At 37.9% G+C, this 27988-nt stretch overlaps 2 protein-coding genes and 1 long non-coding RNA gene across 3 annotated transcripts in view; all 3 read left to right on the top strand.

The window, feature by feature from the left end:
• The window catches only part of LOC140949438 (protein O-mannosyl-transferase TMTC4-like), a 222456-nt gene that overhangs the window by 151016 nt on the left and 43452 nt on the right, over positions 1-27988 (top strand). The window lies entirely within an intron of this gene.
• Positions 11646-13667, top strand: LOC140949934 (uncharacterized). Its single transcript, XR_012167135.1, has 3 exons — positions 11646-11881; positions 12678-12813; positions 13467-13667. It is a non-coding gene; the product is annotated as an uncharacterized lncRNA (long non-coding RNA).
• LOC140950682 (myoblast growth factor receptor egl-15-like) lies at positions 14887-27915 on the top strand. The gene is made up of 10 exons (XM_073399928.1): positions 14887-14992; positions 15672-15895; positions 16481-16665; positions 21136-21213; positions 21827-21958; positions 23321-23506; positions 24108-24319; positions 26053-26093; positions 27043-27139; positions 27232-27915. Exons 1-10 carry the CDS (start codon positions 14970-14972, stop codon positions 27470-27472), a joined length of 1419 nt encoding a protein of 472 aa, XP_073256029.1. The 5' UTR covers positions 14887-14969; the 3' UTR covers positions 27473-27915.

The raw sequence follows: 27988 nt of genomic DNA, 5'->3' as shown, positions 1-27988 counted from the left end.
TCATAATAATGTTTCGTATGCGATAATGTTAGTATCGAGCACGTATTAGCACAGCGCTACCTGCAGTTTTTATCATGATTTCGGAAATGTATCGAGTTCAAGAGAGGATAAAGAGGACAGAGAAGGCATCCCCCATACACACCCTATTCCACAGGTAATTCGTCCCGAGTTATTTTTAGAATCGGGATAAAGTTACCTCGCGTGCTGCGTGGATGTTTCGTGGAGGTTTCGCACGACTAAACACCGAGCAAAACATGTCGGGCGAAAGGCAATGAAAGCGTAAAGAGATCGAGAGCATTCCTGAATATTGAAGCGAAATGAGTCGGCGCTCACCTGGGAAAAGGGAATCGCTGGACTCTTTGACAACCCGTGAAATAAGTTTAACTCGAAGTTTTCGTAACCTCAGTGCTTTATTAAAATGAGAAATTTCGCCAAAAGACTAATAAAAAAATAAACATCAATCTAGAAATTGCTCTCTTCAAACTGTAAATTATTAATGATCCTGACAGAGCATTCAGTGTGTTAAGGATTTCCCTGCTGTACTGTTAGCTCTATACAAGAGAGGAAGGCCGATTCTTTTTTAATTTCCGTTTCGCTGACACAGCTTTAGCAGACATCTCTCTTTAGTCGTTTTCGTCGACAAAACAAATAGCAGTATCGCTCTCCGCGTCTTCCGCCATTTTTTTCAGCGTCAATTCGTGAAGGACGCTTGGCTCTGAGCGTGGGTCATCCACACGGAACACATTCGCGCTATGTGATTGCCTGTTGTCTAATCCCCCTCGGGATCTGTGGTCTTAAAAATAACTCGAGACGAATTACCTATGGAATAGGGTGTGTATGGGGGATGCCTTCTCTGTCCCCTTTATCCTCTCTTGACCGAGTTCTTAAGAAAAACAGTGAATGAAATGATAATTTGCCACGAATATGAAAAGTTTTCTTGGCTAATTTTCCTATAATTCGATCCGTGACTCGTCATTCATTTGTTTATTGTATATTTTTTCCTCCATTTATTTATTTTACAAGCCATTTATATTGAATTACAAGATCTGAAGATGAAAATTCTGTTTGTAGAATTAAATATCAGGTTACAAGAAAAAATGGGGAGGGCAGGATATAGTTAAATTAATTACTTGCCCTTTAATTAAATTACGGTTTTATTTAGGTTAAAAGGGAAAAAAGGAGAAAAGTATAAACTTTATAAACTATGAAAAATATATAAAAGAGAGGAAAAAAGAAAAACACATACACACACAAATAAAAAATATAACATTTGAGAGTCGGTGTGGCGATGATTAATTCTAAGCAAGATAATAGTTGAAAAGTGCTCTTTTAAACATTTTTTAGTTGTCTTTTCACGTATAGATTAAGGAATATCATTCCAATAATAGCATCCTATAACTGTTGGACAGAATTTTCTTATATTTATTCTAAAGCTACTGGGATTTAGGTGTTGCAAGGATGCACCTCTTGTGTCATAATTATGTTGCTCAGACACCAAGGCCAGCGTGAAATTAGACGGCTTTTTATCTACAAAGTGATCATAAATCATTTGGCAGGTATTTAGCTTAACAATGTCAGGAAGCTTAATAAGGCCAAGGTTTACATAATGAGGCGTAATATGATCAAGAACTGGAAGGTTTTTAATAACTCTTACAACTTTGTTTTGTAGCTTTACCAATTGTGATACTGGAGCTTCGTAATTATTGCCCCACAGAATGCAACCTTAGTTTAAATAGGGGTAGACAAGTGCATAGTAGATACTTATCAAAGACTGACATTGATTTTGTATTTGGCGGGAAATACGCGCGTGGTCTTTCGGCAGCATTAGCTTTGATGATCTGGAATGAAGGCTTACTGTGAACCACGATAGCTGATAAGCGTCAAATACACTGTTTTGTCAGAATTCTCTTATTACAATCAAAGGGTGCCTATGGCTAACTTGTGGATTAATAATTAATTATTATTAAAATTAACTATTTTAGAAATGAAAGCTGATAATTAACTTGTAATTTAAGTCAGCCAAAAAATGAAAATATGTTTTTAAAAAAGCGAAACAAAACAAAACAAAACGACGAAGAGAAAAGACAGAGTATCCTCCGGCGGGAGTTGAACTTCAGACCTTTGGCGTGTAAGGGCAACGCAATACATATTCACCACGACACTTATCGATACACCTTGGCGTTAAATTTATCACATCTAACATTTTTGCCCATGAAATTCTGCCGGTGGACGCTGTTTGAAGCTAGCAGAGCTTTATTTATGAAGAATTGAAAGATGTATTCGACGAAAACAAGCAGGGATTTGACGGTAAAAGCCGTACTTTAACTCATTTCGTCTCATTTGAAGAACGTATGACCGACAAATGTTATGCAAAACCGTTGCTAATGTACTGTCACAATTTGTAATAAATCCATCGCATCGTAAATATTTTTCCAATAGGCACAAATTAAAATTACTTACTAACAGCATTTTGAAGCGGGATTGAAAGGCGTCGCTAGCTTGCTCGTAGCTTTAAAAGTCCAAGCGATGCATATGCACCAAACGTTCTTGTTCTTCTTTACTGCCCGCTCCCTCGTCATAACTTCTAACTCTAAGGACTATATCCCCCTAAGACATCCATAATGTCTTTGCCTGCAACATTTCATACCCTTGATACTGCTGTTTCAGTTTCCAAAGCAGGGGCGTAGCCAGGTTTTTTTTCCAGAAGTACGCACAATGAATTTTCTAAATCGCCCCGCCCGCCAACCCCATAACAACGTTTTCATGCTTTATACATCCAGCTTACCGCTATCTGTGCGCTTTTCCCATGCACCTATTCTCTAAATGTATCGGTTTGCTAATGAATCACGCGTTGCTTCGCTGGAAATTGACATTTGGGTCGGAAGAGGAAAAGTCCGATGTTTTATTTAAAAAATATATATATATACGTATTTCAAAGAACAAACAGAGTTAAAAAAAGGTTGAGGAAAATTATGTTTTTCTAAATTTATTTTCTTTCTTAATATAATTTACTTCCTCTTTCCCCGATTCTGGTTGGCTAAAAGCACACGCATAATTCACCATAACCAGCTACTGATGACCAAATTTTGAAGAATTTTGCGATTAATCAACCGATGACGTCAAAAGTGCAGCTTCCTTGCAGGTTAATGCACCGTTAATCGAGAAGACCTGGTGTCGAGGTTGAGTTGTTTTGGTTGTGAAAAGTAATTAACACAAGGGGTCCACACAATCTAGCTGTGTGAGTAGCCGATTGTGATTTAATAGTAAATGTACTGGATTTACCGTTTGCTTTACCTATGACGATGTATCGCTAAGTTTGTATATAAATCCGATGTGAAATACATTACCTGCGATATAATGTCATTCTTTTGGCTCAAAAGCGGTTTTTTGAACGATTTTGAAGGATTTTAAGTTCGCCGTTTACTGTTCCTTACATAAGAAGGACAAGGGAGGAACCCTTGTTTTGAAAGGGCTCCAGCGCTGGAGCGGTTTTTTCCCCGAAAATCGCATCGCTCCGCTTTCAATCTTTACAGCAGAAAGGTCGAACGATTCACGCTTCTCCTCGTACTTTCCGATCGAAAATCCATCCAAAAGACCCGGAGCTAGCCTTCGAAGAAAATTAAAATCTCACAATTTTTGAACGGTCAAAATGCGTAGCAAAATTAATACGTGCCAGTGAGAAATCGTCCCGCTGATATATCGCTATAGGTGAAGCAAACGGTAAATCCAGTACATTTACTATAAAATAACAATCGGCTACACACACAGATTGTGTGGGCCCTCTGTTGTAATTAACACAGGAAACAGTCCAGAGCTTTTCCACTTTTGGAAATGTTTTGATCCACCACGAACCAAAACAAGCTGATATTCAATCACTGAGTAAATTTGAAGTCACGTGGAGCGACTGTTGTGAATCCAAATTATCGTAGTGAACCCAAAGTAAAAGCAGCTGTGCTGCAGTCTTTCAATTGTTTTCAATTGGTAATTGTTTGTGATTAAATGGGCCGGACAGGGTGCCAAATTTGCTTAGTTTGGCTCAATGTGTACGAGATTTGTGTTTAGCTTTGAAAGCGATCAAACGAGCTGCGAATTGCAAAAGCTAGGCAACATTTTTCAAAGCAAAGGATGTCTTTTTCACATGTGTAAGTTTGTGTGTAGGTTACAAATACGTTGCTGATATACTGAACTTTTTCCATTTTTTTGTCTGAAATAGTTCCAACTTTTTATCAGGAATTTTTATATTTCTGAAACGGAAACTGCTAACGATGCCATTGTGAGTAATGCTCGCTCTTAAAAACGCCTTAAGAGTGTTTTACAGTTCGATAGCAACCTCAGCTGGCATCTTTGAAAACAATATAATATTCCTTAGGAACAGCTGATACTCAATCGTAAAATAAGCTGGCAATTTTTCATTCTTAATAAGAAAATGGCGATGCATACACCCTAAATTAGCATATAAAAAAGAGTAATCTGTAAATAATTAATCAGGCTTAATATGCAAACTATTGAGGTTCAGTGGCCGACCCAAGCAAAGGGGAACGTTGACATCCTGATAGTCACCATTTGGCAATGGGAGCTAATTGTTTCCCTCTTTCTTATTCGAAACTAAATAAAAACATAAGACTGGGTGGTGTATACACACCTAAAAAATGCACGTCCCTCCCCTCCCCCGCCTAGAGCATTACAGGTCATTCGACGCAGTTAATAAAGAAACAAGAACGCTTAGGAGCTCCTAAGAACTCGTTTTTTTGTAAGCTGTAAGTGTTCGTGTATTTCAGATTCCAGCATAGGAAGGGACTAGAGTTCGTACCGGAAGATTATCTGAACCCCCGAATAGCTACATAGATATTATTGTAAATGTGGTATCAGCTCCGGAGGGATACGAACTCGATTGCGCCTCATTAGGGAGGCAACTGCTAATTACCGCCGCCTCACCTTTATTTCCGTAGCGTGTTCCTTTGCAAAGCCGCGCTATTTTTGACAACGATTGTTTGATCGACATTTTCTAATATATAGATTTAGCCAAGCCTAACAGGGAAGCTTCCATTTATATACTTTTATCTGCAACTTATAACAATAAACTGAAAACCAATAAACTCAAATTATAGCCATCGCACAGAAATTCGGCTCAAACTGATCTACATTTGTTTTAAGAATGGAAGATTTGAGTGACTTAAAAAAATATCCCTGAATGAAGAATACTTATCCACCCAATTCATCGACTCAGTTATATGAATTCATTTTTTAAGCCAAAAAATATCAAATTCGATCACGTTCGTATGCTTGGAAGGGAATTCTTGCACAGACTACATTACCCAACCCCCCAGCTATTAGTTAGTTTCTAAATTTGATGTTTTAAGAGCAGGTTTTATTTCATGAAACTCTTTGGCGGCAGCCAATTTACAGGTTATAATTTCTAGGTCGATCTTTCTGTCTAAAGCGTCTCAGGACCTAAAAGTAAAATCGGGCCGATTATTGTATTCACCAAGTGTTTTGAAAGTTAACTTTTCGGCAAGAAAAACGCCGCAAGGAGTTTGCAAGATTTTCTTACTCTCCCTTACAGAGTACTCCCTCCCCTCCCCCAGAGTCTGTACAGACGGGGGCATGTAAGCTGACGTCATAACTTAATTGTTCTCGTGTCCATAGGTTCCCAATGTCTTTAGCAATGGAGGCTCCGCTATAGTATTTTGATTATAATGAGTTAAGGATTATTATTAACAGAACTGGATTATTATTAGTAGTTGTGACACATTGATAGGGACATGCACATTTCAAGGGTTTAATCACCTATTTTGAATTCATACTTAGCCCACTGAAGAAAATTGCAATAATAATAAAATTAGATTGATATCCAATAGTTTCTTGAGACGGGTGTGCGATAAAACATCACATCTTTATTTAAACACAAAGGCTAAATTAACTTGAAATTTAACATGCCTTGTTATCCATAACTAAACAGCAGCTGAGTGAAATGTTTAATATGTCATGATCTTAGATTTTAGAAATCCTCTTATTTATATAGACTTTACTTCTTCCATCAGCTTTCATAGATCAAACAGAGAGGAATCCACTGGATGCATGACAATTCTGAAAGCCCCTTTTCAGGTATTTTGTATTTAACGTTTTTGCACCTGCTTAAAATGTGAGGACAGCGACCAGCGATAAACGATTCGGTTTTATTTGAATATTTGTGTCTTGCTAAAGAAAAGAAAAAAAAAAGATAGAAAGGAAACATTGCTAAAGCCTAGCTAAAGGGGAATGTTTAGCGGAGTTTAAGCCTCCTTGAATGGCTAAAAAAACGTAACTAGCTAACTCATCAAAAGCTACTGAGAATGTCAGTGACATAAGTAATTAACAAAGAAACTTTCTTTGCTTTCCAAATCGACCCGTAAAAAGGATTATTGCCTTAACATAATATGTTAAATCTGAGAATGCAAGATGTCACTAACAAAAAAAAAGTCCAGGGGTTTAAATTAAAAGGAAAGAAAAACGACCAAGTAAGAAAACTGAGTCGCCAATTAAAAGAAATTTATTAGCAAGGAAGTATTATCCCCCAACGACAGAAAAGCAATTTGCGACTTTCAAATCACTCACTCCCATCTCTTGCTCAGCCTCCGGGAAAAATGTCATCGATAAAAGTAAACAAACAAGTACCTCTCTTCTAATCTTATAATTTTGTGGGGTTTTTTTGTCACTTTTGCGCAAGGCGCTCGTGAGAAGATTTATGATTTATGATTTTTTTCACAGCGTAATTTACCTTTGCTTACGGTAGAATGGAATTGAATGAACTTCACCGATCAAAGGCTCATGCAATCCTGTTACAAGTCGGTTGAATTATTAATCATGTTAAATTCTGGAAAATCGCTTAAAGCGCAATGATGTGGGTTAGAACCCAGTATGAAAGAGACAAGCTTGCGTGAATGTCTTCTTTTCGAGACAATTAATTCCAACGTCTGCTAATTCTTGAAACAAAGCCGATTGCCAATCGTGCGATTCTTTGAGAGGTACCTTTTTAGTTTTAGAAGCACCCTATCGATGAATTGCTCTAAATCTGGTATTTTAGTCGTCTGATCACGCAGCTAATTTAGGGGATAACAACCAACGAATCCCCAGGGAAGTCTTATTTTGTTTTCCTTATTTTTTAACTCTTCAGATTTGATGTCATAATGATCAGATTTGGATTGTTCTTATCACTGTCCTTGGCAAAAACAATGTGTTATGCTGGTAAGTGCAATTGATCCATAACGGTTTCGGCAGTAAACTAAAACATACATAAAACATAAAATCATAACAAAATTGCTTTGTCCCTGCCAGAAAGCATTTTTTCGTCTTTGATGTTGCCTTGGGGTCCTAAAAACTGATGACTACAGGGCGCGGAAGACCAAGCAAGAAGCGTCTTTTTTGGGGGGGTTCCTTTTGTGTAGTTTATTTAAGGCCAATTTAGACCATTTTTTACACGATGTTCAGTGAAGGTAGCTTACCACCTTGTACCGTTATTTTAAGAATTTACTATTATTATTATTATTATTTGTTGTTATTATTATTATAATTATTACTATTACAAGTGATACCGGTAAAAGTAAATTATAATCATTTTACAGTATATAAAGCTTCGAGTTTAAACCTTAAAACCTAAAAATAATTTGAAAAAAAGGGTCAGCTTTTTCGTCTTTCTTCAGTGCCGCAAATTTATACGACGAAGTTACGGTTCGAGGTTGTCCGTATAGTGAGAAGTGATGCCATTTGCGTTTATTAAAATGAGTGGATGAAAATTAATCGCTCTTTTTTATATACAAATCAAGTCCGCTGACATACAAAATCAACTACTACAGCTGATTCTTAAGTCGTGGGACAATTGCAAGCCGATTAATAAAATGGATTTACAAAGAGATAGAAATTGCTCTTACTGAAAAGAAAAAAACAACTAGCTTAATAACGAACAGCTTGCAAACCACTAAGCACTGACTAAGCTGAAACTTTATGTCATGTTAGGCCCCTTTCAAACGTGGAATTTCCTATGAGTGCCGAACACCTATTTTAGTCGAAGAAAATAACTAAATACGGCAGTTGATTCAGAAGTCTGATATAATGGTGTCGAACTTTCGACTGTAATTCAGTCGAAGATTTGGCAAAGTCGTATTTGATTTGAAACTGTTGATTCAGACGTCGCATCTCAAAGCAGTTACCTCTCGAATTAAATTAGGCACATGTGAAGTTCGACGTTTGAACTGGGTAATGGTAGCAGTGTCCAGTATTGCTATAAATACCGTTAGATCCGCTATGATACATATGGCATTTTTTATATTCCTGTAAATTTTGCTTTCAATTTACCACATTATGTTACTAGCTATATGCACCACACAGGACAAAAAAGAGAGTAAAAAAGGAAAAAGAAAAAAATAATAAAGTCACGAAAAATATGCTTTAAAGGGATTCGAACCCGGACCCTAGACCTCCGAATACCTTAGAAGTAAAAATGAACGCCTCATCCACTGGACCACCTCAGTAAACGCTATAATCCATGTGTAAAAGAGGTATATATTCCTTCTGTATGGTGATTGCCAGTTTTTAAGGATGATATTCAGAAAGGTAATCGGGTTTTAGGTCGCTGTAAGAAGGACTTTAGGCTCAAATCCGATGAAACTCAACAACATTTAATCCACGAGACATGATCAGTAAAAATACATTCAGCAACAGCACATAGTTTGTTCAATCCCATGATTCCACGAAAACAATGGGCACGCAAGGCGTGCTCACATGTATACAACATTCCTAACAGATGACTTTTTCGGTTTCCGTGTAGAATTAAATCTTTATCTGAACGAAGCCAGACGTAAAGCTCACAATAAACCCATTAATACTCTTTCACACCTGATCCATGCCGGGAAACGTTTAAGAAATTTATGAACTATCGATCTCGCGGCTACCGTCTGAACAGTATTACCGTACGATTCTCTTCCTGCTCGTAAGGTGTCTTTTCATCGGTCGGGGAAAACATTAACATAACATTGTTTATCCTTATTTCCATTGTTTTAGGTTAGGGTAACAAACCATTTGGCTTTTAGCGTTAGAAGAACTACTATATGATCTCTCTCCCCAGAATGAAGAAAGACACTATGGCCGCCAAATACATCCTTTTCGCTCAGACTTGTACCCAGACTACCTCGTACCCTAACCCCGAATCTTCTCTCACCACAAAAACACATAAATAGCGACTGGGTACGAGTCTGCTTTTAGCTTTGAAAGTTCTCCTTTATTAACAAACATTGAACATTTATTTCGGCAAACAAACAGTTAAGTTCTAAAAGATTTTTTTTTTCTCAAGAGTAGGTCTCCTTTTCAATGTTAATTTACAATATCGGTCAATTTACGCAATTTTTAAACTTCTGGCTCAGGTTTCGTTTGCTTCTGCTTTGAAAATTGAATAATAATTACTCAGGGGTAATACAGTGTAAAGATTTGTAGAGAAAAACAACAAAAACTTGCAGATTTATGGCGAAAATGTACTTTACTGCGAACTAAAATATTCAAAACGCTCCAATCACGTCCCTTGACGTCCAGTCATGTCCCTTGTTTCGTAATGAAAATACTTGTCAGGTAGAACATTACTTTCTCTGCCGTTTGATGAAACGTCAACTCTCTACAGCCCTCGGCCTAGTTTCTCGACTTTTTCTCTCATGTTCATTGCCCCCTCAAATTTTAAATTCCGGGCGTAAACTGGTTATTTTTAAATGCTCCACACAACCAATACCTCAAATATGCTATTTTATTTTAACCCAATGATGAAATCTTGTCACAGCATTGCTAATTGAGCAATGGTCACGTGATTGGTGACGTCATCACCCTAGATGTGACATGGGAAGATATTTTATGGCAAATGTTATCTTGTTGTGGTCTGACACTGTTCTACGTACAAAATTGTCAAAGCTATAAAGCTTTCAAAAAAATTGCCTCAAAGGATACTGGGATAATTTTTATGATAATTATAATTTACTTTTATAACTATTATTATTATTATTATTATAATTATTAGTATTATTAGTATTATTATTATTATTATCGTTTTTATTATATTTAAATTCAGTTTTATTACAATTATTACTTTTAACAATTTTGGGATATATTTTGAGTCACAAGAGACTCGCTGTACTGGACACACAATAATGACCTCCGTTTTAATCAGCTCTAGATTGCCCCACTGGCTGGAATGAATTTGAAGGCTCCTGCTACAAGGTTATGGATAAGTTCGGTTATTCGCGGAGATTTATCTGGTCAACAGCTTTAAGCGTGTGCTTTGGGTTTGGAGGAGACCTTGTCAGCATATCGGATGAAAAAGAGTTGGATTTTGTTTACAAACTGTCTTTCAAGGACGCAAGCAGTCCCGTTTGGATTGGATTGACCTATTGGTTTCAGAAGGGTAAATATTTATGGAGCAATAGGATATCATTTAACAATTCTGTTTCGCAGAATTGGTTCGGCAGCATTCCAAGTAATGTATCTGAAAACAAATGCGTCGAAATCTCGAGAAATGGTTTGAACATCACCGACTGTTGCAAGAAAAATCCACGTTTCATCTGTGAGAGAGCCAAAGGTGAGTTGTCCCCATGAGGAGCTCTGCTTAAAAATGACGGGATGCTCGTCGTACCTTGAGTCGGTAAAATTTTTGATCACTTAAGGGTTGGTAAGGGTACCGAGCTGAAAATGAAGAGAGTTATACATTGAAAAAAATTTGGCTTTTAATTGCTATTGAAAATTGTCACCACCAATTATTTTCTTCTTCTAAAATTTGTGCCTTTTAAGGGTGCAAATGCATTTAATCCATACTCACAATACGAGATTTTGGAACCTTTCAAGGGTTGAAATTTTTCATCATTCTTAAAGGGGTCAGCAGCCCCCAGGAAGCTGTTTCTGACTTAAGGAGGCAGGATTAGATTCGATAAAAATTTGGCTAAATATATTGCATCTTTTGCTTTCTTTCCTTTTTACTACACTGTCCAATGATTTGTCTGTGGAATATGGGTCATCCAGGTGAGGGAATTCCTGCATATGACTGTCGAAAAGTCAAACTGAAAAGCAACACTTAGGTTTAAAGTCCTCACAGCCAATACCTTCAAGGCTTTATTGAAAAATCAGGTCAACCATCAACTGACAATACACAAAGGTAACAACCCTATCCAAGACTACACCCCGGGGGAGGTACTTTAAGAATATTTAGGTAGGGGTGTGCCCATGGAAACCCGGAACACTTAACCTATACCAGACCTAGTTCAACTGAGTTTTGCTACCCTATACAAGACTTAACTCCCGAAACCCCTCCCTATCCTAGAGTCACTAATTTTCCAGAATTAACTTAGTTCGACACTTTCTTTGCTATTAAACTGAGTTTCGGGTAAATTTAGTTTTTCCGATTAATTGCTTCAATTTCCGGTCTCCCTTGTCTAGATTAAAATCTTTATACAATTGGTCAGATTCGTGGAAAAATGATAGTATTACCCTATTCCAGACCCAAACTCTCTGATTTGTAATAACTACCCTATTGCAGACTAAATTGCACAGTGGTACATAGCTGTATAACCCATATATGCCAGTACTACTGTAACCTGTACGTTCGTTTTCACCCACACATGACATGACATTTGGGTTCAAATCTGCTACTCTTTATCTGTCCTATGAATTAGGTTCATTGGCCTGTTCTGCTGATGGGTTTCTTAATGGGTTCTCTTGCTACAAAGAAAACAATAAAGATACCTGGACAGGTGCAAAACAAGAATGTATTGATTCCGGAGGTGATTTGGTGAAAATATATGATGACGATGATCAGAAAAACCGATTTTTGAGTCACTTCGTGAAAATTACCGGTCTAAAGGAAGCCGAAATTGATGTAAGTACGTCAGTCATTCTAATGTAGACCATGTCTAGAAGGCCATCTCTTTTATTTACTGCTGTCGCCGTAATTGAATACATGGAAGTAGGTTAAAAATGTTTATGAATTAACCTCTTTAAATTGAACGCCTTATATAGCTATCTATATGTTACATATAATCATCTCCTTATATTTATCAGCTGAGACTGATTTTGCTCATTGACTTGAGTGATGTTTTTGGTGATTTATGATGTCCCAAATTAGCAACTTCATGCCTTAAAGAAACGATTCATTCGGTTTGTTCGTCAGTGATATTCAGGGAACTGTTATCTGATTAGTGCTGCGCCACTAGTACAAAATATTGCTATGTTCATGCTATTGAAACCCGCAATTTAACGGTATACATATTTTTTCCCGTTTTGCCCCGTCAAACGCCATTTCAAAACGTCAGCATTGCTGAGGGGGTGTATTAAAGCAGTGGATTCCCCCCGAACAAAGAGAAAACGTTTTTACTTGTGTACAATGTCTCAACCAAGTTTGTACACGGCCACCGGCACCGTGCCCAAATTCTGGTGCGGGTCGTTGGAAAAAGCGTATGTTCACATTTGTGCCCAACGAACTGAACTAAGGCACCTCTCCGGATAACAAGTGTGGTCGCTGACTCATATTGGTAGTCTCGTTAAAGGAGGGAAGGCGGAAAACTGCCGAAAAGAAAATTTTTGCAGGAAAATATCCGCTTTGTTGTAGCTTTAATAGTAAAGAACCTTCATTTTACTAAAATAAAATTGCTTATGTTTTCAATATCTTTTTAAAGTACATATGGATTGGCCGAACCAATGATTCCAAATGTACGCAAATGAACACGGACACAGGAAAGATGGAGGAGGGGGACTGTATAAACGACCAAAGGAACTATATCTGTGAAATACCAGCATCAACGTTTACAACAAGTATATTTTATATCATACTTTTTCATATAAAGGTTAAAGTAAAGTATTATGCAGACGACTCACTAAGCATGAGAAGTAACAACTCACTCAAGCCAAAGCCATGTTGTGCTCGTGATAAAGTGGGATAGAATAGCTTTATAAATAAAGATAAGTTAGAATACCAACAAAACCAAACTGGTACATTTTCGTCTGCCTGGTTATTAGAGGCATTTGAAAAAATATACATTGTCCCTGACTCTTTCCGAAAAAAACATTTTAATTTTGTATTGCCACCAAACTTTGAACTGCGTGAGCTTCAGTTCTCAGACATTCCGTTTCTCAGTTAAATACCCAAGTTGCGATTCGTACCTTAAATTTACATTTTTATTTTGTATTTCTTATATTAGGTTATGTTTGTTATCTCGGTACCCAAGCAAAAATTCATATGTTCCCACGCACCACAGCCAACAGTTAATTCCCAGATTAAACCTTTGTTTAAAGTACGGCATCAAAGAGGAGGAAGGCGAAAGTCATAGCTCAAAATGTAATAAGAGCTCCGCCTTTAGGCTTGCCTGACAGCATATTTTCCCGCTTTTGCCTCAGACTTTGAGCTAAGAAACCTTGTCAGATACTCAATGGCTTTAAAAACGATTTTATTGTGCATTTATCTTTAGGCACCGTTTGTTATCAGTACCCAAGCAAAAATTCTTCAGTTCCCATCAGAGTGAACTGTTCATTCCCAGAAAACCTTTGTTTTAACTATGGCGACAATACAGTAAAAAGCGAACAAGTCACCATTCAAGGCTGTATATCTGCTGATCAATGCCGACAATTTGATGACCACCATTTGCACTGTTGTGAGGGAGATCTGTGTAATGGTAGTAAGTGTACTTTTTATACATTAAGAAACGCTAAAAGTTGTTATGAAATAGACAAGTCGTACAGTGTTCTTCAAAAACAGGGAGAATTTTGACTATTACAAAGCTCGATAAACTGAGATCTACGGAAGGATCCATAAAGCCAGGGGAGCAGATACATTTTTTTCTTACAGGTTAATATACGTTTCCGGACTCAAATGATTAGGCACTCTTAACCTTAGGGAAAATTTTCAAATAATTCTCCCTACTTTTCACCAAAATTCATCCGGACTATTTTGTGTATTCCAAGACTTTGGCCGATCGGAGGAAGGTTTACTTCTATTGGTATATTTAAGTGTTGGTGGATCAAAATTTTTGGTGGGCTAAAGATACAGCGGGCTAATGTTGGTTATGATGTGCCATGAGTCGTCCATTGTTTTAATTTATGTGTTGATTAAATAATGTTCACCATAAGCCGGGCCACGCACTAAATTCAACAACGTTATTTCACACAAAGTAATGTTGAATTTAGATACTTTGTATTTATTATCATCCTTCTCAATATGACTGAATCATGTGGAGACCAGAGAGTGTACAAGGTCAGTTAGCTGGTAATAGACAATTCCCACAAGTAACGAAGCTACCCGAGGGTCGGGGGGGGGGGGGGGGGGGGCGTAGGTTCTTCTGGGAATTCTTGGTGGGGCAGTGTCGCCCGGTTCTCCAAATCCTGGCCCTATTTCAGACCTTTAAGTGTCATTTTCCACCGGACCTCAATGATCCATACCCGATTTCAGTTTTAGCCTTAACAGGTAAAAATTATGTCATGATGACTTAGATTAGATCGCAAACAAAACATTTCTTTAAATGCATTTTGAATTTGCATATTTCTATCCCGTTCTTATTCATTTGGAATTGAAATGATAAATACTTTCATACACTCCCGTAGTTCCCTCGAAAACCATACCCGATTCCAGAGCAAAATGGGCAAAGTCTATACCCGTTTTCAGACCAAAAGGGGCCCCAAACCATACCCTTTGGGGCGGCACATACCTATGGCCCTACCGGGAGAAGCTACAAGAGAGTCCTACTACGTTTAGTTCACAAGATGTCTGGAAAAACCTCTTCGGTCAGTAGTGACCCCAAATTACCCTGGTAAAACCTTTCCTCTTCCATGTATTTTCCAGGGCGTTTGATATAATCATTTGATTTGCAGTAATAGAAGCAACGAAATCCATTGATAAGATTATTTACCTCTCACTCGGTGTCACCTTCGCTATTTTGCTATTGTTCATCGCTGTTTTCGTCTGGTGCTACAGGAGAATGAAGAAAAAGACTATTGAAAGGTTTGTGCAGCTCTGCTTACTACACTGTACAGTGTCAGTACGTCATGTTATCAAAAGTTGAAGGCGTAAGACAAACGCAAAAGCTCTCCGAAAGCTATTGTCTAATTTTATATCACGTGGCAACAAATACAATGTCGTGCACCTTTCAAGTGACAGTTACCAAGAAGTCAACATCGTAACTCAATTTGCAATTTTTATGGAAATGATCAAAGAACTGAGGTTTTTTGTCGTGTGATGGAATAATTAAAATGATGAATTATTTTCTCTAGAAGATTTTTTACAATCATTTATCTTAATGCCGGGAAAAGCCATCTGCTAGTGCTCTTTAAAAAAAATCCACTGTTGCCTTTGAAGCCTTCCCTTTCACCCACCTGTCAATTTCACAGAGAACTGTTTTTAATCTTAGGCCACGTCCCCTGATGCAAGTGAACCAATTGCCAATAAGAGTTTATGGATTAACACATCTGTCCAAGATCAGGATATATTTCTTACATGAAAATAACATCAGGACTATCATGACCATCCCGACCACATTATCAATTAGTTATGGTAAAATTATTTCATAATTCTTGGTGAACATGCATATGGCTGTAGGAATGACTCTTCGATTTGGAAAGGCTGTATACGAAACACTTTATTAGTGTGATATAATCCGGCTTTTATCATGTTTTCCTTCTAGATCACTTTATTCACAATTCGAGATCATTCCTCTTGACAAGTGGGAAATTTTGCCTGAGCAAATCAAATACGAGGAAGAGCTGGGAAGAGGAGCGTTTGGCGTGGTTTACAAAGCAACCTATACAAAAAGAATTGGGATGGAGGTGTTTGACACTAAGATTTCAGAGCGGACTTTATTATCGACTAAGACAGCACCTCAGGTGGTTGCTGTCAAAGTTCTGCATGGTGAGAAATAGTGTTCATGATCACAGACAAAGCCATGACTTTTTTTTATTTTGTGGCGTATTTTAGTCCCCTTTATCAAGGTGCACCACTCGAAAGCTTATCAATATTCTTTAAAGTTGGGATGTTCATTCCTAAGCGAATGTTATGTCTTTAAGACCATAAATTTGGAGCTGCATTTTTGGTTCCGGTCATCGTAAACGTCAGGGTTCGATTCCCGGTCAAACTTGATTTTTTAAATTTACAATCCTTTTTATTGCGTATAAGCAGATCATCGTCCGTAAGTAATTATCTGTAGTGACATATTTGCCTATAGACCAATCAAAACTTTGGAAGAATAATTTAATTTGAATGCATATCATGATAGAAGAGGATCTTACCCACCCATAAGTCAATGCCACTTTATCTGTTTTCTAGACATTACACTGTTGAATATATCTGTTTTTTTTAATTGTGCATCAGAAGCTAGAATGGGTTCCAGAAAACAATTGACGAAAATAACTTTTATAGCAAAAAAAGTGAACAAAAAATCCAGTCACAAAGAACAAAAATAAGTGACTTCACGCCATTGTATTTGACCACCTCTAGATGATCCATCTGACGCTCAGAAAGAAGAGTTGACGCTTGAAATCGAGCAAATGAAGCTGTTGGGCTCACACACGAATATTGTATCCTTGGTTGGATGCCACACGCTTAAGGATCAAAACTTTCTGGTCATAGAATACGTTCCGTCTGGTGACCTCCTGACGTGGCTACGCCGTAAAAGAAACGAGGTAACGCAGGGAAGAAAAGTCTAGAAATTAATTATATCGTGAAAGAATTTTGGGAAATTGATTTATTTCCAATAAAATTTAACTGTATCCAAAAAAGATTTTCAACGGCTACATGCCGGAGGGTGGGCCTAAATTGGGCCTTTTGTTCCGACAAAAGCAAATTCTTTGGTAAGATATCTTGGCCATGTAGGAAATCCTTTATTGATCAAAGATGGCTGGATGTCGGCCTTCGTTGCAGTGCACAAAAAAACTTGGCTAATATTCAGCAATCTTACGTTTCATTTATCTTACCAGCGTGGTCAATAAATAACACTTTGACGGAGAGTGAAGTCATTACAGGGAAATCTGAGATTGAGGCCTTGATGTATTGACCTAGCGATAGCGAGGTCAATACATCAAGACCGAGGTCTGAGATTTTCCTGTGACCGAACCGACGAGGGCAATAAGTTATTTATTATATGGCCTTTTCATTATGGACCCGAGCCGGCGATCAATTAAAATCAACAACTGGTCAGTGGATAACTTTAAAATATGTCACCTCAATGAGTTCTACACTTGAGCCCGCGATGAAGTTAGGTACATTGGTCAGCGGATACCCTTTTTGATAGCTGTCAATTGACCATAACCAGGAGGGAGTCATAGGCACTAGAGCAGATATTGGCGAATGAAAATCCGATGTGTGTGGCCATCGTGACGTCACGTTCAAGCCTGCTTGGGAAGGTTTGAAAGAAGGTAAACAAAATGTTTGTCGTGAAAAGTTCACGGTCCAATTTCTCAGTAACAGTAGAGCAAATCATTTCAACAATAATATAAAGTATCAATGGCGCAATTTTAGCCTGAAAACAAAAAACAGACTCAAAAGTGTTGACAAACGCTCCTACCGATCACCACACCCCGGGCCAGCTGTCATCAAAAAGGGATCTCTTTCAAACAAGTTTTTTTAATTTTTAACCGTTTGAGCTGAGACTTTGCACGATAATAGAACTTTGCATTCCCAACAATCATATGTTTTTGGATTTTTTATTTTAACGGTTTTTGGCGCGAAAATGACGTGATAAGATTGACAGCAAAAAGTAGTTTTCGACTTATGGCGTAAAAAAACTGGAACTTTTAAAAGAACTTACAGATATGAGCTGAAATGTGAAAAAAGTATTTGTAAAGCTTAATTGGTTGAAAAGTTATGAGCTGTGAATTTCGTATTTTCCGCCATTTGGTTACTATTTTTTTTTTAGAATGTCATATCTTCTTAACCAAACGAGGTTTTCAAAAATGTTTTTCACATTCAAGTTCTTCTCTGAGTACTATTTCAAAATTGCTAACCTGTTATGGCATAAGTTGAAACTTATATTTTGCTTTCAATCTTATGACGTCATTTTCGCGTCAAAAACCGTTAAAATCAAAAATACAAAAACATACGATTGTTGGGAAAACAAAGTTCTATTATCGTGCAAAGCCTCAGCTCAAACGGTTAAAAATTGAAAAACTAGTTTGAAAGAGATCACTGTTTGATGACAGCTGACCCGGCAATACTGCGCTTGGAGACAAAAACATAACTTACGTAGGTCAGAAACTCATTCTCATTTTTGAAAAATGAAATCTCATAACAATTTTATAAAAATGATCAGTGACTTTGAACACTACTTTAGGTGCCTTGCGAGTCAGCCGCGAAGAGCAAGAGAAATAAACCAGTTAATCGAACAATAAAGCTCTAAAATTAAAACGAGTAATCCGATTAATTCGAGGATATCTTTTTATGTCAATGTTTGGACTTGAGAGGGGCTTGAATACAGTTTAAGTCTTCAAAATTGCCTAAGAAATATGTTACACACATACTACGTTTATAGCCAGTTGGACTGGCGCAAGATTCTACAGGAGCCTTCCACTGACAACAATACCTTCAAGTAAAAATCAGAATCAAAACGATGGCTTAATTTATAAATAGGTGGAAAATATCTCAGAATTAAGAACGGAACGCTAAGGCTAGTGACTTCGGCGATTTCAACATTTTTACTTCGAACCTGGACAGCGACATTGAAGGTAATTTGATAACGGCTTACGACTTGAAGGAAGAGTTCTTGAAGGTACCAGATCGCTTCTCAATGAAAGGACAAATATTCTGTCAAGGTTCAGCTATACCGTTCAATCTTCCCCCCCAAAAAAGGTCATAGGGACGCCTTTTAAATTGGTCAATAAACGCTCGAAAATTCTGGAGTAACTGTTTCCACGGGGGTCCGCATATTTCAACTATCAGTGCAGATTCAAACATTTCACCTATACTACACTGTACATGCTTCGATTGCCGAAGATATTCGGGGGTAAGTTTTAAATATAATAATTGCTCCATTTGCTCTTCAGAGGTAAGTATAAGGAAACTATTTCCCAAGTCTGTTGTTATGTGGGAGTATATCTACCTCACTTGAAATTATGCTTCTTAAGAACTGATACCCAAGTATCCTAGCAACAAAATACTTATAGTGTAAATCTTTTATTAACCCTTTTTTTTTTTACTTTCCATGGAACTATGCAAGATAATCTTACTAAATAAAAGAAAAAGTCAGGAAAAATGTCTAGACAGGTCATATTACTGAAGACAGTACAAGAAGCACTAGGCAAGGAGAAAAATAATCAATCTAAACAAAACATTTTGGGTTGTAGTTTCACGTCACTAAAAAACACGACTGGAAATCTGTCTGAATTCTCAGGCTAAAGATTCTAGTGATGAATTGATTCGAAAGCTATGCTGTTTAAAACACATTATTCATTACTTTTCTTCTAAAATCCTGTCTGTGAGCAGTTACACGAAAATAATTTCTTGGTATAAATCCTTATCACATTGTCAATAACCAAAAAAAGAACAAGTAGATGATCAGTAACGTTATGTTCTGGAGTGACCATAGACGTTTTGATCAAACGATGATGTAGAGGCCAAGAGAATAAGTAATAATGAGAGGCTGCCAGTCTACTCTCCAATTCTGTTTACATGTAAGACATGTAAGCCTGGAAACATCATCGGTATAAGTAGTGTTAATCCTGTAGAAAAAAACAGAAAATGATTAGCATTACTATTACACCTCTCTAGTCCATACCACCATAGTTAGTAGTAACTATGATACTACTGAAAGCTGTTTAAGATTTATATACTGTTTTATATAGTTAGATAGACTGATTAGTTACTCTTGGTGACAAAGTAAGCGAGTAAAGGATGCAGTGTTTACATGCATCAGTCAATTGAAACCCTTCTCTTCCCCCTTCCCCCCTCCCCCCCCCCCCCCCCCCCCCCGAACCTCTGGGGCATATCGACGATTTAACGCAGTCAATGCCAGGATTTAACACATATTTAAAAATCGCGGGAAAAATAGCACGTAAATTTACGGGACCTATGTGGGTCCCGTATCGTTACTGTTTTTATTAAAGTTAAAGAGATCTTTTACTGAGAAGTAAAAAAAAGTAATTTTTCTTCACGTAATTCGTTCTAATGCGCTTTGTTAACCTCTGATGTACACTTTAAAGCCGACGTTGTGAAAAAAGAAGAAGAATTATCATTTTCAGTAGGCATTGAAGAAAAATAATGATTGCATGCAAATTTCATTTTTTTGAGGGGCTTAAAAGTGTTCGAAACGACTTAAAACTTTCTTTACACTCACCGATGGTTAGCTTAAAAAAAAAGAGTGAGTCATTAATAAAGTACTATATCAAAGTTACATGTGCCTTTAAGTGAGCCCGTAACCACGTAAAACAGTAACTTGCGAGAGTGCTAAGTGCGTTCCATGCAACACCCGTAAGTGTACCCATGACGGATTGGTAAGTGACCTACTTAAGTGGGCTCTTAAGTGTTAGTTTTATGCAACCGGGCCCTGGTCATTACAAGAAAACAGCCAATCAGAGCACACGTACTATTGTAGCCATAAAATATATGCTGTCATACGGTCAGTTTACCTGTGCTTGGAAAGTCTTACCTATAGCGCATAATCAGGTATGGAGACCACAACTTTCAGTGTTGATCTTTTCCATAGGAATGCTTGCGGACTAACCTGTAAATTGGCCACTGCTGAAGATTTTCGCATTTAAACAATAAGTTTAGGGTTTGATTATAAGCCTCTCAAAGGGAATTTGGTGGTGGTGTTTGGGGGGAGGGGCTCTCTGATGCAGTCTGGGAAACTAGATTCTAGTTTTCGTAGTCTACTAAGACTGTGATCGTATTTGATCATGATTTATGTGTACTTGTACTTTTGCCGTAAACAGCAGACTTTTATAAATATATGACAGAAGAGTTTTTTCATTATAAATTGGTGGATTTCTTTGTGGTGGCTTAAAGTTGATTGTTTTAATAAATTGAAAGTATATAACACGGAAGCTTCGCTTTTAGGCTTGGCTAAATCTGCTATATATTACTTAATGCAACGTACTAATACGCAAGTATTTTGATATTATTCAATTTTCTCTTTTTTTCGCTTCTTGCTGGATGTCTAGTTAAACAAGCATCGAGTCTCTGATAGAGCCTATGACGACAAAGAGTTTCTGAAAGATGAGGGAGAAACCAGGGATCAAGTAGGATTGGTTCTAAATTCCTTTCGATAGTTTCTGCGTATTACTTTTAACTATTTTCCAGACTGTTCGTCCAGTTGTTTGTTTACCTACCCACTCATATAATGATAGAACTAGACAGAAAAAAAAAGATTCTCTTTATGCTCCATGTTCCTTTAGATGGTATTATTGAGTCGGTTATTGCTTTTGGTGGAGTCTTGCTTTGGGTGAGCTTTGTTTACTGGGATACCCAATAATGACAATTCCAGTTTGGGATAAATTTGGCCACAAGAGTGGCCGTTTATTTCATTTAAGCATATCAAGCTAGGAAAGTCCAGATACACAAGAAGATTTATCCCAGCAAAGGTGAGGGCACACCCGCCATCCGGGGGATGATATTGGAGCAAAACGGGAGGGAAGAGAGGGAAAAATGTTTTCCAACTTTCTTGTTGCAGTGAGCAGAGAGACCTTGTGCCTCGCTTTCATGTCATAAAAACACAATATATAATGTCCCGGATGGCAGGAACGCCCCCTCCCCAATAACGGGAGAAATGAAACATTAATCAGTCACATTAAGCATAAAACCATTTATTTCTTTCAGAAATAAATTTCCTTTTCCCCCCTTCTTCTCACACAGGGAAGCACTCTAGCTAAGGTTCAGATAAAGGAAGCGGAGAAACCACAATCGAACATGGAAATGACTCAAGAACCACAAGATGACAATGAGGACACACATGACAAAGCGTCGACTTCTCGTCAACTTCATGATGTAAGAAAGTAACCCATAATTTTTAAAAAATTCAGTTAATTCGTTTCTACTCGGTATAGAAGAATAGATTAGTACATAACGTTTTTATGAACTCGAATGAATGTGCCTGCTTGTCGCTTATGAAAGAATTTCCCGCACATTATGTAAACTTGACCGAGGCCCGGTCCTTACAAATCCGGATATTTTTGAAAACGCAGTTTTTTTCACGCGAATTATAGTCATCCGTCTTCGGGCCTTGCATTTCCGGTCAGTTTTTTATAACTGTTTGAAGCGTCTTCAAAAATATCCCACGTAGCCTCACTGTGAGAGAGCGTTTGTGCCTCCCTACGATACTGTGCTTACATTTCTCCGGCAGCGTTAGAATATTCAAATCATTTTACCGAAGCGCAGGTGGTCTTGTCACCCGCATACGATGTATGGGTACATGTCCCTCTAAAGAGACCGAAATAAGATTAAACCTTGTGTCTCGGGGGGAAATGGTTGCCATGTTAAATTCATAAAACAATTTTAGCTATTCTCATATGACTAGGCCTCGCTTCGGTATACAGTGAAACCTGTATTAAGCGGACACCCTCGGGGAATGCTGTAGTGTCCGCTTAATACAGGGTGTCCGCCTAATACAGTTTTCGATAGATAACGTCATATGAGGTGTCAAATGCCATTCAAATGAACAGTGGAAACGTTTACAATACTCCCAGAGACTATGACGATATACGTTTGCATCGATTTCTTTACCAAAGTGAACCAATTGATCATAGTACCATAAACATAGATTGCAACTCAAATTTGAAGAAATCAGATGAGTGAAACAAGCTCTGTACAAACAAAACGAAATAGAAAACAATACAGTACGCTGAAACTAATCAAATAAGTTCGTCAAGTCAAGTTTTTAAATGTAAAAATCGAAAATTTGTGGGTGACAATTCGAGGCAATCTTTCGCATTTCCCGTGTCTGGCATGTTGGGTGGTGGAATTTAATTACAAGTGTCCGTTTAATACAGGTTGGCAACAATAGAAATGAGCATTTCAGGTACTTTTTAGGTGTCCGCGTCCGCTTAATAGAGGTGTCCGCTTAAGAAAGGTTTCATTTAAAGTAATTAAGGGAAATAAATTTTGGGACTTTGGCTACTGTCCGCTAAATAGAGGGTGTCCGCTTAATACAGGTTTCACTGTAGTGAACTTAGGTCTCCGCAACTCATTTTTTACGTAATAGCGTCTATTCCTTACATTTTTATCAGTAATAGTTCCTTGCTAAGTAACCTGACAATAAACTGCGATGTTTTGCAGATGGTTGGTTTGATCAAGATGCTATACAAATTGCACTGTTTAATGCAATCGCTGCATGTTTATCACTTTATTTAGGAAGAGAAATTTAAAGTAACTGACAAGGAACTGCTAATAAGTAGTCCACAAGCATCAACAGGAACTGAAAGTCAAGATGCCGCAATGTCGCTTTCAATCCAAAACCCAGACGAAAGTCTTACTGAAGACGATAACTTTTCTACCCAACAACTGTTCTCGTTTGCTTGGCAAATAGCTAAAGGAATGGTAATTACTATACTACACTGGATAACGTTACGTTGATTCTGGTTTCGACTAATACTTGGGACAGGGTAGGAAATGCATGGACTAGGAACAGTAAGCCAATCCACCTGCCTAGCCGAGCCCTCAGATCAGTTCTTAAGTCCCATTAAAGGAAAAAAAAAAAGAAAACAAAAGAGATCAGTGGAAAAAAGATAAAGATGAAGTTCAGTTTTCTCCAAATAAAGGGCTGCCTGAATGAAAAGATTTTCTCGTAACGGTAATAGATCATAGTTTTGGCTAAATTCGGATTTCATTACGCGTTCGAGCGAACTGGAATGGTTTATTCAATACACTTATGACATACAATCATTCACTCCACATAGAGCGTTTTCACTCACGTGGGCAGCATCTATGCAAATTTATGAGAACAAAAGAAATTTTTTACATAAGAAAAGGGGTCAACTCCCACAGGATTGGTTTGGAACACCAACATGGCCGCCGTGAAGTCATGTGAAAACGTTCTATAGTAAGCTCTCAATCTCAGCTATTTACTGAATACCACTGGTACCCCGTTATTGTAATACGTCGACAATAAATTCAATTTCTTTTATCGCCTTTTTGTTAGAATCATCTCGCCGAAAACAATCTTGTTCACAGAGATCTTGCTGCCCGTAATGTACTGGTCGGCCACGGCAACCAGGTCAAAGTGTCAGACTTTGGGTTGATGAGACAGATATATGAAGATGTGTACAGCTCAAGGAAGTCTAAAAAACTTCCTGTGAAGTGGATGGCCCCAGAATCACTTTATCAAGGCGTTTACACCACCAAAAGTGATGTGTGAGTTCACTTTTCCAAGTCCTCGTAAAACTCGTTCGTAACTAAAACACTGACTTTTCCCTGCAGTAAACTATCTCTTGTAAAAGCCAAAGCTGTGAAAAATACCAAAGGTGGTTATATTTAGTACATGTACTTGGACAAAAACTGTCATTGAATTTATTATTCTAAGCGCGCAGTTTCCTAGGTGAGAGCGAATTGATTTAGCTTTTGAAGGAAAACTGGTTAACTTTAAGATTTTTTGGGAGAAAAATGACTTTCAATCTGAATTCGGGAAACCGCTTCTCACGAGACTGCCTCTAAATGATTGGAGCACCTCAAGAAAAGTGTTTACAAAGCAAAGGACATTGCTTTCTGGTGGAACAATCTACGCTAGAGCGTTCTGTGCGGCGGTGCAGAATCAATTCCGTGATTTGCATTTAACGCATTAAGAACATTTTCAATATGATATTTTCGATGACAAATAGTCTTTTTCCTTATTATATACCTATTTTCATAAAAATCCACAAACTCGTTCGCAACTCTATTTCCATAAACAGTGCCACAATTTTTACAAAGAATGTGTCTATCATCAATCAGACCCGGATTTTCACAACAATCATATAACACACTTCTTACTTCATCAATAGTTTTATCACAAAATGAGCAAATACAATATTCCTTCTTTAGTTCATCACGAATTGCTAAATTACAGCTCATTCTATATACATTTATATAAAGTAATATCTCTTTAAAACAGTTTGCCTAAAAAAGAAGGGCTTAAAGCGGAACACGTCTGCGTAGAACAAGGGAAATCCCCCTTATAGGGGGCAAAAAATCATATCCCACATTAAATAGAAAATTGAATTGGAGTTAAATATAAGGCTTATTTGAAGTAGTAGTAGAATGTACTGCGAGAATGGTTAATTGAGTTAGAAAAACGTGGGGCTTTCTCAATTAACCGTACTCAACGCACCCTGTTAATAACCTAAAAACCCCACGGGGTTATGTTAGCTTGAATATAAGTAAAACAAACTCAAAAAGGTGTCAGAATACTGAGTAGAGCTGTAATTACACTGAGGACCACTCGAAAGAGGATGGCTAATCGCCAGTGAGAGGTGTAATATAAGTGCTGCTTTAGTCCCAAGCATAGAGGAATAACAAATAAAAAAGTGTAGAGACTCCAAAGATGGCTAGCCTAGGAGAACGGAGCAGTGGGGAGAACAAAAAAGAGGAACCGTGGAAAATGGGTTTAGGGTTGGGGGATTTGGGGGGTCCCTCTTGAGAAGGTCTGGTGGCCACCAATTTTGTTAATTTTTATTTTGGTTATGATAAAATATAGTGCAACGCCAAGGCCGCGATGAATGGTAAAAAAGAGGCGCAATTAAATAATTAGTAGTATTGTAGATGGGGAAATTAACGAAGTGAAACGGAGTTAATTGCTAATCGGATACATTGGGTGAAACGAAGTGAGCGAAATGGTCCGGTTACCCCTTCTACTATACTACTGACGGGGATGGAGCTTGGATACACGCGTCTCTTCCCAATGTTTGTCTAGCCGAATGCAGTTAGCCAGTTCATGCCTTTGTACAACAATGCAAATCGAGCACAAAGTGAGTGCAAAGCTAATTTAAAAGCACGAGGGGTTGACCCTCGCATTAGTTCGCACGTTCATGAAATATAAATAACATAGAAACGCATGAAGAGGGTTGTAAATACAATCCAGTCTGACTGCTTTATCATTACTGTCTTCATAGATGGGCTTATGGTGTTCTTCTTTGGGAAATGTCCACCTTGGGTAAGTGTTGGGGTGTGAACTAATCTAATCTAACAACCTTTTACCGCTTTTAACAACCCCCTATCCCTATAATTATGATGGGGTGTGGCTTGGCTTGTTCGCTTGTATGTTTCTTTTGTTATGATTAATAGGTGTTCTTCCTCCAGGACACTGACAACACTTCTGTTCATCACCTGCAACTCTGGCTTTTTGGTATGATCTAGGCCCGGGTCAAGAAAGTGCTACAACTTAAGACAGATACAAGACAAAAATGATATCCGACATCATCTTAAAAATGCGCGCGTGGTAACCTAGAAAACAGAAGCCTTATAATTACGCATCCTGCCTTCAGATATTTTAATGATACATTTTAGTTCAAAGGCTACTGAGTCCCTGGGGGTATTTTGGGTGAGGATGTGCCGCTGGGATCCGGGAAACCTGAGCCGATACCAAACGTAGTTCACCTGAATTTTGCCAACTCCAAGAATCTTTCCTTTTTTAATCTCACTGTTTTCCAGCAGCTTATTGAGAGCGACGCTTTCTTTGTTATTAATACTAGACTGTGGGTAAATTCAAATTTACCGATTTTGCTTTTATCACTTTTATTTCCCTAGTCTAGACTAAAATCTTCAACCAAGTGATATTAGTTTCCTAGTTTCCAGGAAAATGATACCCTTTTGTAAAGACAAATATCCTATACCAGACTAAAGTGCATGGGAACCTTACCCTTTAGCCAGCAGCATATAACAATATAGCCCATATCTGGCAGTATCCTCTTGGATCGAACCAACATTGACTAAGTTTTGCAAAATACATTACACTGGGCATGAGGGGAGTTATACTACAACGGCAGAGGTTCTTTTGACTATAGTTAAAATCGCGATGACATCTCGAATGAGAAGTTGTATAGAGGACATTTTAAAAATGTATGATTTCTCAATTTATGATTATTTTTTCTCCCTATCATCAGGAGGCGTGCCATACCCCACATTGACCAACACAGAGTTGTTTCGACTGCTCGGCACTGGATATCGCATGGAAAGGCCTGACATGTGTTCCGATGACGTGTACGTTTCTTTACAATTGTCGTATTAAAATTTGTAAATAGATTTGATTTCCCCATAAAACCTTCATTAATTGACGTCGTTATCTATAATAGATACGAGCTGATGACCCACTGTTGGAAAGAGGACCCTTGCTCTCGTCCCAGTTTCTTCCAGATTATCGAAAAACTGGAGGTGATAATGGAAAGGGATGCACCATATTTGGATGTAAACAAACATAATGAAGCTCATCCGTATTACAACGTGCCACCTGAAGCTAGTGACGATGAAGACGTAAATACGGAAAAGGCAGACAACCAAGAATCGGAAAATTTTAAAAGGAACAAAGATAAATAGTTGAATGCATGATAATCGAGAAACTAAGCTAAGAAAAGATTGAAATGGGTAAAACTACAGTTGTACATAAAAAGAGCTTTAAAAGCATAACAAAAAATGTAACAGTAAAGCATTTCAGTTATAATTTCTCCCCTCTTCTATAAAAGTTCACTAGACATTTAAAATCACCGGAGGGAAATCCTCACGATATAGATACCACCATGATGATGTTTCGACTTCGCCCACTACGCTGACCAAAGGATGGCGTGCACTTGATGCGAGATTCCTCCCCAGTACTCTCCAGGTTTCCCAGAATACTATTGCACATGCGTGTTGATCACAGGCTCAAAGTTCATGTCTTGAGTGATTTTATTACCGATCTTCCAAGAGCAGATAAGAATTGACAATGCTTAAAGGCTAACAACACTGAACGCTAAACCCGATTAAGACCGTCCTACAATAAAACGCCCCCCAAAAACGTGCAACTTGTTTCAGTTTTGTAGCGTTGCTGAAGAACGTGTTGAAAAGCTATGTTGC

The sequence above is a fragment of the Porites lutea genome, chromosome 10, assembly GCF_958299795.1.
Source record: "Porites lutea chromosome 10, jaPorLute2.1, whole genome shotgun sequence".
Classification (NCBI taxonomy): Eukaryota; Metazoa; Cnidaria; class Anthozoa; order Scleractinia; family Poritidae; genus Porites; species Porites lutea.
This window is presented reverse-complemented; position numbering and strand designations above follow the sequence as displayed.

Excerpts from the sequence above, each read along its gene's own strand:
- LOC140950682 (XM_073399928.1), top strand. The coding sequence starts at position 14,970 with ATGAAGAAAAAGACTATTGAAAG. Across the intron at positions 15,896-16,480 it reads TGCTGTCAAAGTTCTGCATG|ATGATCCATCTGACGCTCAG; the intron begins GTGAGAAATAGT and ends GACCACCTCTAG. Across the intron at positions 21,959-23,320 it reads CTTCTCGTCAACTTCATGAT|GAAGAGAAATTTAAAGTAAC; the intron begins GTAAGAAAGTAA and ends CACTTTATTTAG.